Here is a 13,384-nt window from a genome sequence, read left to right as displayed (position 1 = left end):
TTTGAATCCACCAGAGAAGAAAACGAGTGAAGAGTGACGAGCTTGAAGCTCCGTTAGAATCTTCATGAGAAACACCGGGTAAGAACATGAACGAAAGAATGGAGAGACTTCACATGAATCAAAGGATACTTGATTAAGAAATCTGAGTCCTTGAAGAAAAAGGGTGGGTGGGTGGGAAAAACAAAGGCAACTTGGAGACGGATGAAACAAACACCATTGAGAGAAAAAAACTGATAATTGATCTTGCTGATGTTGAAATGATGGGAACCACTTGGAGAGAAAACACGCCGGTTGAAAAGGATTTGCATGACAATCTCGATTATCATGAGGGATTAGTATTCACATCAGAGTATGAGAACACCATTTAGGAAAGGTATGGAATCAACATTTGACTTCGAAGCAACTCGAATACCACAACTCAAAACAAAACAAAGGATTGGCTTGCAGAAAAGCCAAAACAAACATATGATAGAGATTTCGTCCGAAGTTTTCGTGGTGGGGCCTACACGGGTTCGATCGTACAGCACCATCATGTGCAAGGCAGTGCACATGACATACGAAGCGTCCCCGAGTCGGCATAGCCAAGGACTCTTTAAGACACAACGAGACCACTGTAAAACCAACCGTGAATAGGCGGACCAGTAGACATCGAAACCCAATTTCATATCATACATTTGTTGGAAAGATATCCTAAGAGCTACTTGAATTCCCACTTATAAACTCCCGAAATTTTCCGGTTATGCAATCAGGTGTTGGGGATACTGGGGAAGCATAATATCTCACCCAAAACTAGCAAAACCTACATCCAACTGTATCCATCCTTCAACACATAACCAAGAAACCTTCGGAAATCGTTTACCTCAACCTTCGAAAAGCATCTGTTATACGAGTTATGGCAATACTCCCGAACTCCCGCCCCAGTACTGGGTGGCGTCGAGATTATCTCACCAACAATTGCATAAAAGAGATTTTCGATGTCGGCAAAACTAAACTCGGGTATTCCAGAACTGCAATGATAAAATTGTGACGACAACACCTCAGAGCTCAACTCCCCGGGACACTGCCACAACCCCTAAATGTCAGGAGGCACCAAGAACAATGTTCTCGTCATGAAACCATCGGAACAATTCCAAGATACCCGCGTGATCCTAAATTTTTTTAGTGAAATTTGAGAAGAGAAGAGTCAAAACTCTACATCAGGATGCCTCACCAGAGCGACGAAGGGACTGAGGAGTAAAAAGAATTCCTAACTCTCCGATATATATAATCCTAAATGACTCAAAACATTTCTAGACTCAATAACGCCAGCGATTCGATCAAGCAGGGGGCTCCTAAGGTCGGGGAAGGCTCTGATACCAACTTGTTATGCCCTCGATGCGGCTATATCTCCCACGTGTCGAAGCACGACTTAGAGGCATAACCGCATTGAAAGCAATGTCGCAAGTGAGGTCTTCACACAACCCATGTAATACATAGGGGGAAAAGATACATAGTTGGCTTACAATCGCCACTTCACACAATTACATGAATAAAGCATTACAACATCCAAATACAATCAATGTCCGACTACGGAACCAAAATAAAAGAAGACTACCCCAAATGCTACACAGATTCCCGATCGACCCCAACTGGGCTCCACTACTGATCGACTAGAACAAAACAACACAAAGGACAAGATCTTCATCAAGCTCCTCCTTGAGCTTGGTCGCGTCACCTGCTCGGTAACATCAACACCTGCAAACTGGTTTTGGAAGTATCTGTGAGTCACGGGGACTCAGCAATCTCACACCCTCGCGATCAAGACTATTTAAGCTTATAGGAAGGGTAAAAGGTATGAGGTGTATCTGCAGCAAGCGACTAGCATATATGGTTGCTAACATACGCAAATGAGAGCGAGAAGAGAAGGCAAAAGCACGGTCGAACAACTATGATCAAGAAGTGATCCTAGAACAACCTACGTCAAGCATAACTCCAACACCGTGTTCACTTCCCGGACTCCGCCGAGAAGAGACCATCACGGTTACACACGCGGTTGGTGCATTTTAATTAAGATCAACTTCAGGTTTTCTACAACCGGACATTAACAAATTCCCATCTGCCCATAACTGAGGGCATGGCTTTTGAAAGTTCAAATCCCTGCAGGGGTGTCCCAACTTAGCCCATCACAAGCTCTCACGGTCAACGAAGGATATTCCTTCTAGCGGGAAGACCCGATCAAGCTCGGAATCCCGGTTACAAGACATTTCGACAATGGTAAAACAAGACCAGCAACACCGCCCGAATGTGCCGACAAATCCCGATAGGAGCTGCACATATCTCGTTCTCAGGGCACACTCAGATGAGCACTACGTACAACTAAAACCAGCCCTCGAGTTTCCCCGAGGTGGCGCTGCAAGTGGCTCTGTTTGGACCAACACTCAGAGGAGCACTGGCCCGGGGGGGGGTTAAATAAAGATGACCCTTGAGTCTATAGAACCCAAGGGAAAGAAAAGGCTAGGTGGCGAATGGTAAAACCAATGTTGGGCATTGCTGGAGGACTTTTATTCAAGGCGAACTGTCAAGGGGTTCCCATTATAACCCAACCGCGTAAGGAACGCAAAATCCGGGAACATAACACCGATATGACGGAAACTAGGGTGGCAAGAGTGGGACGAAACACCAGGCATAAGGCCGAGCCTTCCACCCTTTACCAAGTATATATATGCATTAATTAAAATAAGAGATATTGTGATATCCCAACAAGTAAACATGTTCCTACAAGGAACAACATCTCCATGTTCCAACAAGGAACAAACTTCAATCTTCACCTGCAACTAACAACGCTATAAGAGGGGCTGAGCAAAGCGGTAACATAGCCAAACAACGGTTTGCTAGGACAAGGTGGGCTAGAGGCTTGGCTAAACAATATGGGAGGCATGATAAGCAAGTGGTAGGTATCGCAGCATAGGCATAGCAAAAGAGCGAGCAACTAGCAAGCAAAGATAGAAGTGATTTCGAGGGTATGGTCATCTTGCCTGAAATCCCGCAAGGAAGAAGAACGAGTCCATGAAGAAGATAAACGGACGTAGTCGAACGGGTCCTCACAAACGCGACGTTATCGGAACCAATCCGAAGAAGCAACACCGGAAAGAAACACACAACATAGTAAACAACCACCACATAAACATGGCATGATGCACAACCAAGTATGATGCATGTCCGGTTTTATGAAGCATGGCATGGCAAAGTGCAACAAACAACACTACAAATTAAGTGGAGCTCAATATGCAACGAGTTGCATATTGAAGAAAACACCACATGACTTATTTAGTTCTCTCTCGTTTATGTACGCAACAAGATTAAATGTTGTTAGCATGGCAAGAGGTGAAGCACAACAAAACTACCTAACTAGGCAAGTTTAAATGAGGCCGGAAACAACGAACAACAATTCCGGTAAAACCCCATATGCATATTTTGATTTGGTACTGTTCTGCCCTAAACACAATTTTAGAGTTGTTAAACATGCAAAGTGAGCCATCATGATAATATAGGCATTTTTCTACCCCATTTACATATAAAGTTTATTAAATTCCGAGTTACGGTTATTTAGTTATGAAATAAATCATTTTAACATGGCATAGGAGCAAATTTAACCAAACAGCATTTTAAACATTTCAAACATGGATGAAAGTTGCATATTATTAAACTAGACAAAATTCTAAGCAACTTTCATATATAAACTGTTTTAATCCGATGCACGGTTTATAAGTTATTATATGCATGAAGTTTAGGGACCTATCTTCAAAACAGCGTTCTCTGAAAAAAAAATGTTCTATGTAAAAAAACACGATACGGGCTGGATCTGGTGGGCTGGGGGAGCTGCTCACATCGGGCCCTTGAGGCCTTTGGCCCGCGGAGGCTGGCAGGCTTGGCGCGGGAGCTGGGCCGCAGGAGCTGGCGAAGTAAAAGCGCTGCTGGGCCTCGGCGCCATCGTGGCCCACGCGCGGGACGACGGAGTCAGCGGGCACGGGCGAGGGTTCTCCTGCTCGATTCTGAAGAACAAAGAGAGATATTCAGAGAAGCAGAACGGAAAGGGGAAGTAGAGAGAAGGCGAGGGCGACGGGCGCGCGACCTGCAGGACTCCGGTGTCGCGGCCGGGCATACGCGAGGAGGAGGCAGGAGTCGGGTCGAGGCAGGCCAAGGCGGGGCACTCCGGCGAGGAAGATGGCCGACGTGGGCTCTCAGGCATGGGGAGGCGGTGAGGGAACTGACGGGGAGGCGCAGGCAAGGTGAGGTCCGGAGCTTGCACGGCGTCGAGGTGGTTGGTGCGGTCAACGCGAGCGAGGCTTGGCGCTGGCGAAGCATGCGAGCAGAGGCGGGTCGAGGGACTTGGCGTGACGCGGCTGGAGATCCGGCGAGGCGGCCTCGGCGGGGACTGGGACAGCGGTGGTGGAGCGGACAGCGGACCCGGCTTCGAGGCTCCAGATCCTGACGAGAGGGCGTTGGGGATGCAGTTCCCGGCTAGATTTGAGCGGCGGAGAGGCAGGGCGTCCATGGAAGCTCCTACGCGCAACACAGAGAGGGAGGTCAGGGAGGAGGAGGGAAGGAGGGAGAAGGAAGGAGACAGGGTGGCGCGGGTCGGCCTGCTGGTCTTCGAGAGGAGCTCATCTCCCTGCGCCGACGAGGAGGTCGGGGAGGCTCTGGGGACAAAGGACGACGGCAGCTCGGTCCTGCTAGCCGATGGCGCGAGGCTTGGTGCGGGACTGCTGCAGGAGGAGTCCGACGAGGCGTCCGTGCTCAGGCATGAGCAGAGGCGCATGGGAGGCTGCGAAGGCACGGGACTCTGGGCTTCGAGGGTGCTGTGCTCCGGCAAGGTAGTCGGCAGGGTCAGACGGAGTCGGGCGTGGCAGGATTGAGGAGGCAGGGGAGCACCCTCTCATGCGGTGGATCGATGGGGGAAGTGGGTGGCTGGATGGATTTGGATCGAGGAGGATGAGGCTGTTGATTGGCTCGCTGTTGATCCCGAGGGGAAAACGAAGAGGAGACAAGGTGGAGGTTTTTCCGGCGGCAGGGAGAAAATGATTGATGGGACTGCCTAGTCTAGGGTTTGGACTAATTTATATAGCAAGAGGATTTTTGGTTAGCGCTATTCGGTCCGTCCGATCCTAATCGGCCGGTTGAGAATAAATTGGTTAGGGAGTCCAAATAAGAAAACATAGATGTCTTCAGAATGTTTGAGGATGTTCCGAATCCACTGGTAATGACAGCCCGGCTCGGGTCCGGGGCAGTTTCGGACGCACACGCGAGGTTGCAAGGGGGGTCCATGGCTTTGCAGATAGGTAAGGCGATCAAACAACAGGGAAACGAAACCCGATTGGTCTGAGAAAAGTCAACGGAGACAAGGGAGAACACGACAACTACGAATGTATGCAAGCTTTGAAAACAAAGATGCAATGCGCATGATGCGATGATGAAATGCAACAAACAAATAAATAACAGAGCTAACACGCAAAACATGGAAGGCATCTGAAGCGTCGGTCTCGGGGCATTACATCTAGGAAACTTAACCATCTTTGATCAACGAGCTAGTCAAGTAGAGGCATACTAGTGACACTCTGTTTGTCTATGTATTCACACATGTATTATGTTTCCAGTTAATACAATTATACCATGAATAATAAACATTTATCATGATATAAGGAAATAAATAATAACTTTATTATTGCCTCTAGGGCATATTTCCTTCACATGATGCCCTCATGTCCGTATTTTATTTTTATCGACACCTCTATCTCTAAACATGTGGACATATTTTTCGATTTCGGCTTTCGCTTGAGGACAAGCGAGGTCTAAGCTTGGGGGAGTGATACGTCCATTTTGCATCAAGCTTTTATATTTATATTTATTGCATTATGGACTATTATTACACATTATGTCACAATACTTATGCCTATTCTCTCTTATTTTACAAGGTTTACACAAAGAGGGAGAATGTCGGCATCTTGGATTCTGGGCTGGAAAAGGAGCAAATATTAGAGACCTATTCTGCACAACTCCAAAACTACTGAAACTTCACGGAAGTTATTTCCAGAATATATAAAAAATACTGAGCGAAGAAAGTTCCAAAGGGGGGCCACACCCTGGCCATGAGGGTGGGGGGGGGGGCACGCCCTACCCCCCTAGGCGCCCCCTACCTCTTGGGCCCCCTGGTGGCCCTCCGATGCCCATCCTCTGCTATATGAGGTCTTTCGTCCGAGAAAAATCATAACGAAGCTTAAGGGACGAAACTCCGCCGCCACGAGGCGGAACCTTGGCGGAACCAATCTAGGGCTACAGCGGAGCTGTTCTGCCGGGAAAACTTCCCTCCGGGAGGGGGAAATCATCACCATCGTCATCACCAACGATCCTCTCATCGGGAGGGGGTCAATCTCCATCAGCATCTTCACCAGCACCATCTCATCTCAAACCCTAGTTCATCTCTTGTACCCAATCTTTGTATCCAAACCTCAGATTGGTACCTGTGGGTTGCTACTAGTGTTGATTACTCCTTGTAGTTGATGCTAGTTGGTTTACTTAGCGGAATATCATATGTTCAGATCCATTATGCATATTAATACCCCTCTGATTATGAACATGAATAAGCTTTGTGAGTAGTTACGTTTGTTCCTGAGTACATGGGAGAAGTCTTGCTATTAGTAGTCATGTGAATTTGGTATTCGTTTGATATTTTGGTGAGATGTATGTTGTCATCCCTCTAGTGGTGTCATGTGGACGTCGACTACATGACACTTCACCATTGTTTGGGCCTAGAGGGAGGCATTGGGAAGTAATAAGTAGATGATAGGTTGCTAGAGTGACAGAAGCTTAAACCCTAGTTTATGCGTTGCTTCGTAAGGGGCTGATTTGGATCCATATGTTTCATGCTATGGTTAGGTTTACCTTAATACTTCTGTTGTAGTTGCGGATGCTTGAAATAGGGGTTAATCATAAGTGGGGTGCTTGTCCAAGTAAGGACAATACCCAAGCACCGGTCCACCCACATATCAAATTATCAAAGTACCAAACGCGAATCATATGAACGTGATGAAAACTAGCTTGACGATAATTCTCATGTGTCCTCGGGAGCGTTTTCCTTCATATAAGAGTTTGTTCAGGCTTGTCTCTTGCTGCAAAAAGGATTGGGCCATCTTGCTGCACCTTATTTACTTTTATTACTTGCTACTCGTTACCAATTACCTTATCACAAAACTATCTGTTACCGATAATTTTAGTGCTTGCAGAGAATACCTTGCTGAAAATAGCTTATCATTTCCTTATGCTCCTCGTTGGGTTCGACACTCTTACTTATCGAAAGGACTACGATAGATCCCCTATACTTGTGGGTCATCACCTTGCAAGCAAAGTGACTAATGGGTTAGTTACGGGATGATGAATTATGGAACGAGTAAAGAGACTTGCCGGTAACGAGATTGAACTAGGTATTGAGATACCGACGATCGAATCTCGGGCAAGTAACATACCGATGACAAAGGGAACAATGTATATCGTTATGCGTTTTGACCGATAAAGATCTTCGTCGAATATGTGGGAGCCAATATGAACATCCATGTTCCGCTATTGGTTATTGACCGGACACGCGTCTCAATCATGTCTACATAGTTCTCAAACCCGTAGGGTTCGCACGCTTAACGTTCGGTGACGATCGGTATTATGAGTTTATGTGTTTTGATGTACCGAAGGTAGTTCGGAGTCCCGAATATGATCACGGACATGACGAGGAGTCTCGAAATTATTGAGACATAAAGATTGATATATTGAATGAATATATTCGGACACCGAATGAGTTTCGGAGGTCACCGGATAATTATCGAAGTGCCAGGGGGTTATCGAAACCCCAGGGGGATCTAATTGGCCAACATGGGCCTTGTGTGAGAGAGAGGAGGGGGCCTTAGGGCTGGCCGCCCGCCCCTTGGGAGTCCTAATTGGACAAGGAGGGGGGCGGCGCCCCCTCTTTCCCTCCCTTTCTCCCTATCCTTCCTCCCCCCTTCCTCCTCCTAGTTGGACTAGAAAAGGGGGAGTCCTACTCCTACTAGGAGGAGGACTCCTCCTCTCCTTGGCGCACCACTAAGGGTCGGCTGGCCTCCCTCCTTACTCCTTTATATACGGGGGCAGGGGGCACCATATAACACACAAGTTGATAATTAATCCCTTAGCCATGTGCGGTGCCCCCTCCACCATAATCCACCTCGGTCATATCGTCGTAGTGCTTAGGCGAAGCCCTGCGCCGGTAGCTTCATCATCACCGTCATCACGCAGTCGTGCTGACGAATCTCTCCCTCGACACTCAGCTGGATCAAGAGTTCGTTGGACGTCACCAAGCCGAACGTGTGCAGATCACAGAGGTGCCGTACTTTCGGTACTAGGATCGGTCGGATCGTGAAGACGTACGACTACATCAACCGCGTTGCCATAACGCTTCCGCTTACGGTCTATGAGGGTACGTGGACATCACTCTTCCCTTCTCGTTGATATGCATCACCATGATAGATCTTGCGTGTGCGTAGATTTTTTTTGAAATTACTGCGTTCCCCAACAGCACATCCACACCTCCTCCTCTCTGAGCCCGTCATGTACCTTTCCAAGCCCGTCCTCCTATAGCGGTGATGCCAATGTCGTGGTGATCCGCCCCAGTAGGCGGTGGCGGAGGGAATTCATCCTCCATTGGATCTTGCCGCCACCGCCCACACTCTCCGGGCACCTCGGCGTCCACGGCGGCCGGCTCCTCCGATAAGGACGAGATCGTCCTCTCCTCCAGTGATGACGAGGACCAGAAGTCGCAGCAGCATTCGTGCCTCCTCGCGGAGGCGGCTCTGACAGAAGAAGAATTCGTCAGATAGATGGAAATCATGACAGAGGTCTCACTCCGTCAGATGGGCCCAGCGCCACGGTCGCCGGCGCGGGTCAAGAAGGAACCACCGTCCCCGCAGTGCTACCACGACGGGTCAAGGAGGAGCCCGCCTCCCCCGCAGTCGCGGCCTCGACATCCAAATTGTTGGACGCTGCGTCAAGGACGAGAGCGCGTCGTCACCGGCAAACAACTGGTACGCACGCATCAGCAGGCTCGCCTCGCCGCCCCGCCGCAATTACCGCCAGCCATCAAGGAGGAGCTGCCGCCGGCGATAAGGAAGGCGCGAACCGCATCCTTCATTGCCTCGGAGGCGGTGGTGTGCATGGTCCCTCGGGCTCCAGGGCTGTTGTCTTCGAGGAGGAGCGCACGGCGCGGTAGCGTGCACAATACGACCGACGCAACACCGCTCGCCGCTCCTCGTTTGCAAGACCGACACGGCGCAGGAATGGGTCTGACCTGGACCTCGCCGTTGCGTGAGCCCTCGATCGCTCCGCCACCAGCGAGGCGGACACGAGGCGCAAATTTGCGGTCAGCGTTCGAGATGCCCTAAGTTGACAAACTTTGACTAAACCGTGACAAAAGCAACAACAGTCATGGCTCATGGCCTCGTGGCGTAACAAGCTCCATGGCAGAACACATCTGATCTGAAAGGACGCAGGACCTGTGCTGAACCTCCTCACCTACCGTCCTCCACGACCTCACCATGGACAGATCACTGCAGAGCTCACCAGCCCAGGAGGTGGACCGAATGCCCCCCGCGCGCGCGGTGGCCGTGGTGGGCGCAGGCGCGGCGGGGCTGGTGGCCGCACGCGAGCTGCTCCGCGAAGGCCACGCCGTCACGGTCTTCGAGCGTTCGGACCGCGTGGGCGGTACCTGGGCCTACGACCCGCGAGCCGACGAAACGGATCCGCTGGGCGCCGCCGTCCATGGCAGCCTGTACGCGTCGCTGCGCACGAACCTCCCGCGCGAGCTCATGGGCTTCTCAGGCCACGAGAGCCTCGTGGGCAGGGTCTTCGCCGGGGACCCGCGCACGTTCCCGGGCCACCAGGAGGTGCTCGCCTTCCTGCGCGCGTTCGCCGAGGAGTCCGGGGTCGCCCGGCGCGTCAGGCTACGCGCCGAGGTGGTGCGCGCGGCGCCACCCCTCGGTCGTGGCGGGGAAAGCGGTGAGAGGTGGAGCGTGGCGTGGCGGGGCGAGGACGGCGAGGTGGCCGTGGAGGCCTTCGACGCCGTCGTCGTCTGCAACGGGCACTGCACCGTGCCCCTCGTGCCCAAGCTCCCAGGTGAGTTCGGTGCCATTCGTTTCACGCCTTCAAAGGTCTTCTCACTTCAGAATTCAGATCAGCAAAACCAAAACTCAGCTGGTGTCAGATAAGAGCAATGTTCATTTCCGCGATGCAGGAATCGGCAAGTGGCGAGGAAAGCAAATGCACAGCCACAATTACCGCATTCCCGAGCCATTTCGAGATCAGGTACTACTACTTCACACTTCGCAGTAGAAGAAAATGCAGGTTCTCTGAAGAAATGGCTCCGACTAACGTCTCGTCAGATCGTTGTTGTGGTAGGATTAGGAGCCAGCGGAATCGACATCGCGAGAGAGATCTCACAGGTGACCAAGGAGGTGCACATCGCGTCAAGACAGAACGAACACAGGCTGGGGAAGATCTCAATCGACCCCTACCTGAATGTCTGGATGCACGCAGAGGTTCAGAAGAACTCTGAATTTTCCTTCCCCCATCAAACCTCTTTCCTTTCCAGTGGATCAACACGCGCTGGTTAAATGTCCATCAGGTGGATTGCATCCAAGAAGATGGCCAAGTGCGCTTCGCTGAGGGTGCAGCGGTGGCAGCAGACGTGATCCTCTACTGCACAGGGTACCGTTACCACTTCCCGTTCTTGGACCTGGACGAGCTCACCGTGGACGACGAGAACCGCGTCGGGCCTCTGTACAAGCACGTCTTCCCCCCGAAGTACGCGCCGAATCTCTCCTTCGTCGGACTGCCGGTCAAGGTACGACGGAAATCTCACACCATCACCGTGTTCAGACCTTCAGAGAGCACGGAGGGCGCTGATTGAGCCGATGGTGTGCTTGTTTTGAGAGCAGACCATCCTCTTCCAGTCGTTCGAACTGGAGGCCAAGTGGGTGGCGCGCGTGCTGTCCGGGAGAGCGGCTCTGCCGAGCGAGGAGGGCATGCTGGACGCTGTGCGGGAGCACTACCGGCGGATGGAGGAGAGCGGGAGGCCCCGGCGCCACACGCACGCCCTCATGCCTGAATGGGTCAGTAGCGGCTTTCTTGTGGTGTTTGCCTCGGACAGTTGTGAAAACATTATCTGCTAATAGAATGGGGAGAGCTCCTAAGGGGATCTTGTTAGGGACTGATGATGTCTGATGGGGTCGTGCTTGGTGTTGCCGGCGGCAGGTGGAGTACATGGACTGGCTGGCGGAGCAGGTCGGCGAGCGGCGGCTGGAGGCGCGGAGGCGGGACATATACGAGAGAGCCCTCCAGCGCGTCTGGTCTCTGGACGGGGGATACCGTGACAGCTGCGAAGATGAAGAAAAGGGCAGTGGCGACAGTAAAGTTTAGGATGTGTCTCTGCATGATTATCTTAACAACTGTACTAGTATTATTAAGCAAAGTGAAGTTTTTATTTTGAGAGAAAGCAAAGTGAAGTTGGGTGAATAAGTTGGGAGTATCCTTAATTCTAGGACCCTAGTACTGGGCGATCAATCGCTGGGGGAGCTCCCATCTGCCCATTCCTTTCCCGGGAGTAGAATGCGTGAGAACTATATATGTCTTGTATGATTTCGGGTGAACAGTAAAATATAATAAAATTAAAAAAAATCAAATAATCATGTATCTTTTTGCGACAAACATTGAGAAATTTTCTAACAGCTTTAAAATTTTCATCATGAAATCATATCCGTGGAACTCATGGCAAAGAAAAACCAGTGCTCCAAAACGCTTGTGAACGTAGTATTTTCAGAACATCGATTTATTTTCTGCCACATCTTCTAGGAATGTGATTCCATAATAATTTTTTGCAAGCTCTTAGAACATATGTCAATGTTTGTAAAAAAATAGTTTTTTTATTTGACTGTTCACCCCGAGCTCATTTGAGCTCAGGCTGAGAAACTCCGTGTCTGACAATAACTATCGTCTCGCTGAAGCTTTTCCCAAAAGGCTACAGTACTGGACGGCCCCTTCGTTTGCTCGCAGGATGCGCTCGCTACGTTCGGTGCGTTTGCTTTGGGTTTTTTTCTCTTTTTCTGTCGGTTTTCTCCATTTCTTCAGGTTTCTCAGGTTTTCTATTTTTCCTTTGGTTCTATTTTCTTTCACCTGTTTTCTTCGTTTTTACCGGGTTTACTAGTTTTTCTTCTTCCTTTTCTTTTTTTCTTCAGTTTTATTGTTTCTTTCCTCGGGGTTGTCCGTTTTCTTTGTTTCTTTTCTTTTATGCACTATTTTTTATCTAGTTTTATGTTTTCTTTTTTTTGGCTTTCTTTTGTTCTTTCTTCGCCTTTTTTCTTTTTCCTTCATTATACTTTGGTTATCTCTGGTTTTTTGTTTTTCTTTACTTTCTTTATGGTTATTTGTCGCTTTTCATCATTTTCCCTTTTTATTCAATACATATCTATTTTTTCGCGGCGATGGCGGCAACATCGGTGTCCTCGGCGACCTTCTTGTCGGTCTCGAGCTTCTCGGCGGCGGCACGTTCGGCGTCGGTGGACATGGTGATGATAAGGGCGACGTAGACGTAGAGGAAGTAGACGAACAGCGAGCAGTCGCATAGTCGCTTTCCAAAAACCTATTCGCTCCTCTCCCGTACAGGAACCGGAGGGAAGGGATTTTGGAGACCTGCTCTCCCGTCGACTCCGTTAGTGACTGGCAAAAATAAGCGCGTAGGTGTGAGCTTGGCTCGGCTTATTCCAGCAACCCGCGGCGTGGCGCGGCGCGCCGTGCCAAGGCAGGTGGCGGAGGAGGAGTGCGCGAGGTCTTCTTCTCTTCTCAAGCTCCAATAGAATGTAGAAGACAATCCCTTATAAAGAGGCCCAATTCCTTCTCCACTAGCGGGGTGGGATTAAACTTCCCACTACACCTAGTGCCAATAAACTCACATGGGCCCTTAGAGATTTTTCAGAAATTGCTATATGGGCCTAAAGCCCATCTCAAATTTCAGCAATACACTCACTTCAATGAACGCACGCACGCGCGTGCATCCTATCTCTATGAGAACCTTTGAGAGGCCAAGCTGGCACATCATGTTGAGATTGACGAAGTCGTCACAAATGTCTTCGTAGTCGACGAGAATGTATAACATATGTTTTTGACGTCTACTTTTTCCATACACATTTTTACATTTTCATATACAATGAAAATATTTTTTATGTACACATTTAAAATTTTCCAAATACGTGATTAAAAATTTGGACACCTTATATTTTTTGTTATCTACTTTTTCCGTACACATTGAACATTTTTTGTATACACCTGGGCATTTTTC

At 49.6% G+C, this 13,384-nt stretch overlaps 1 protein-coding gene across 1 annotated transcript; it reads left to right on the top strand.

Moving 5' to 3' along the window:
* Positions 1–9,490: 9,490 nt before the first annotated feature.
* LOC123133323 (flavin-containing monooxygenase FMO GS-OX-like 2) lies at positions 9,491–11,565 on the top strand. The gene is made up of 6 exons (XM_044552847.1): positions 9,491–10,167; positions 10,286–10,356; positions 10,434–10,589; positions 10,676–10,894; positions 10,989–11,162; positions 11,305–11,565. Exons 1-6 carry the CDS (start codon positions 9,591–9,593, stop codon positions 11,467–11,469), a joined length of 1,362 nt encoding a protein of 453 aa, XP_044408782.1. The 5' UTR covers positions 9,491–9,590; the 3' UTR covers positions 11,470–11,565.
* Positions 11,566–13,384: the final 1,819 nt, after the last annotated feature.

The sequence above is a fragment of the Triticum aestivum genome, chromosome 1A (genome assembly GCF_018294505.1).
Source record: "Triticum aestivum cultivar Chinese Spring chromosome 1A, IWGSC CS RefSeq v2.1, whole genome shotgun sequence".
Taxonomy (NCBI): domain Eukaryota; kingdom Viridiplantae; phylum Streptophyta; class Magnoliopsida; order Poales; family Poaceae; genus Triticum; species Triticum aestivum.
Note: the sequence above shows the minus strand (reverse complement) of the source record. Positions and strands in the feature narration are given on the sequence as shown.

What these genes read in the sequence shown, in the direction of transcription:
- LOC123133323 (XM_044552847.1), top strand. Translation starts at nt 9,591, where the DNA reads ATGGACAGATCACTGCAGAGCTCACCAGCCCAGGAGGTGGACCGAATG. An exon ending in CCGAGCCATTTCGAGATCAG is followed by an intron (nt 10,357 to 10,433) that starts GTACTACTACTT and finishes ACGTCTCGTCAG; the next exon opens with ATCGTTGTTGTGGTAGGATT. An exon ending in ACGCCCTCATGCCTGAATGG is followed by an intron (nt 11,163 to 11,304) that starts GTCAGTAGCGGC and finishes TGCCGGCGGCAG; the next exon opens with GTGGAGTACATGGACTGGCT.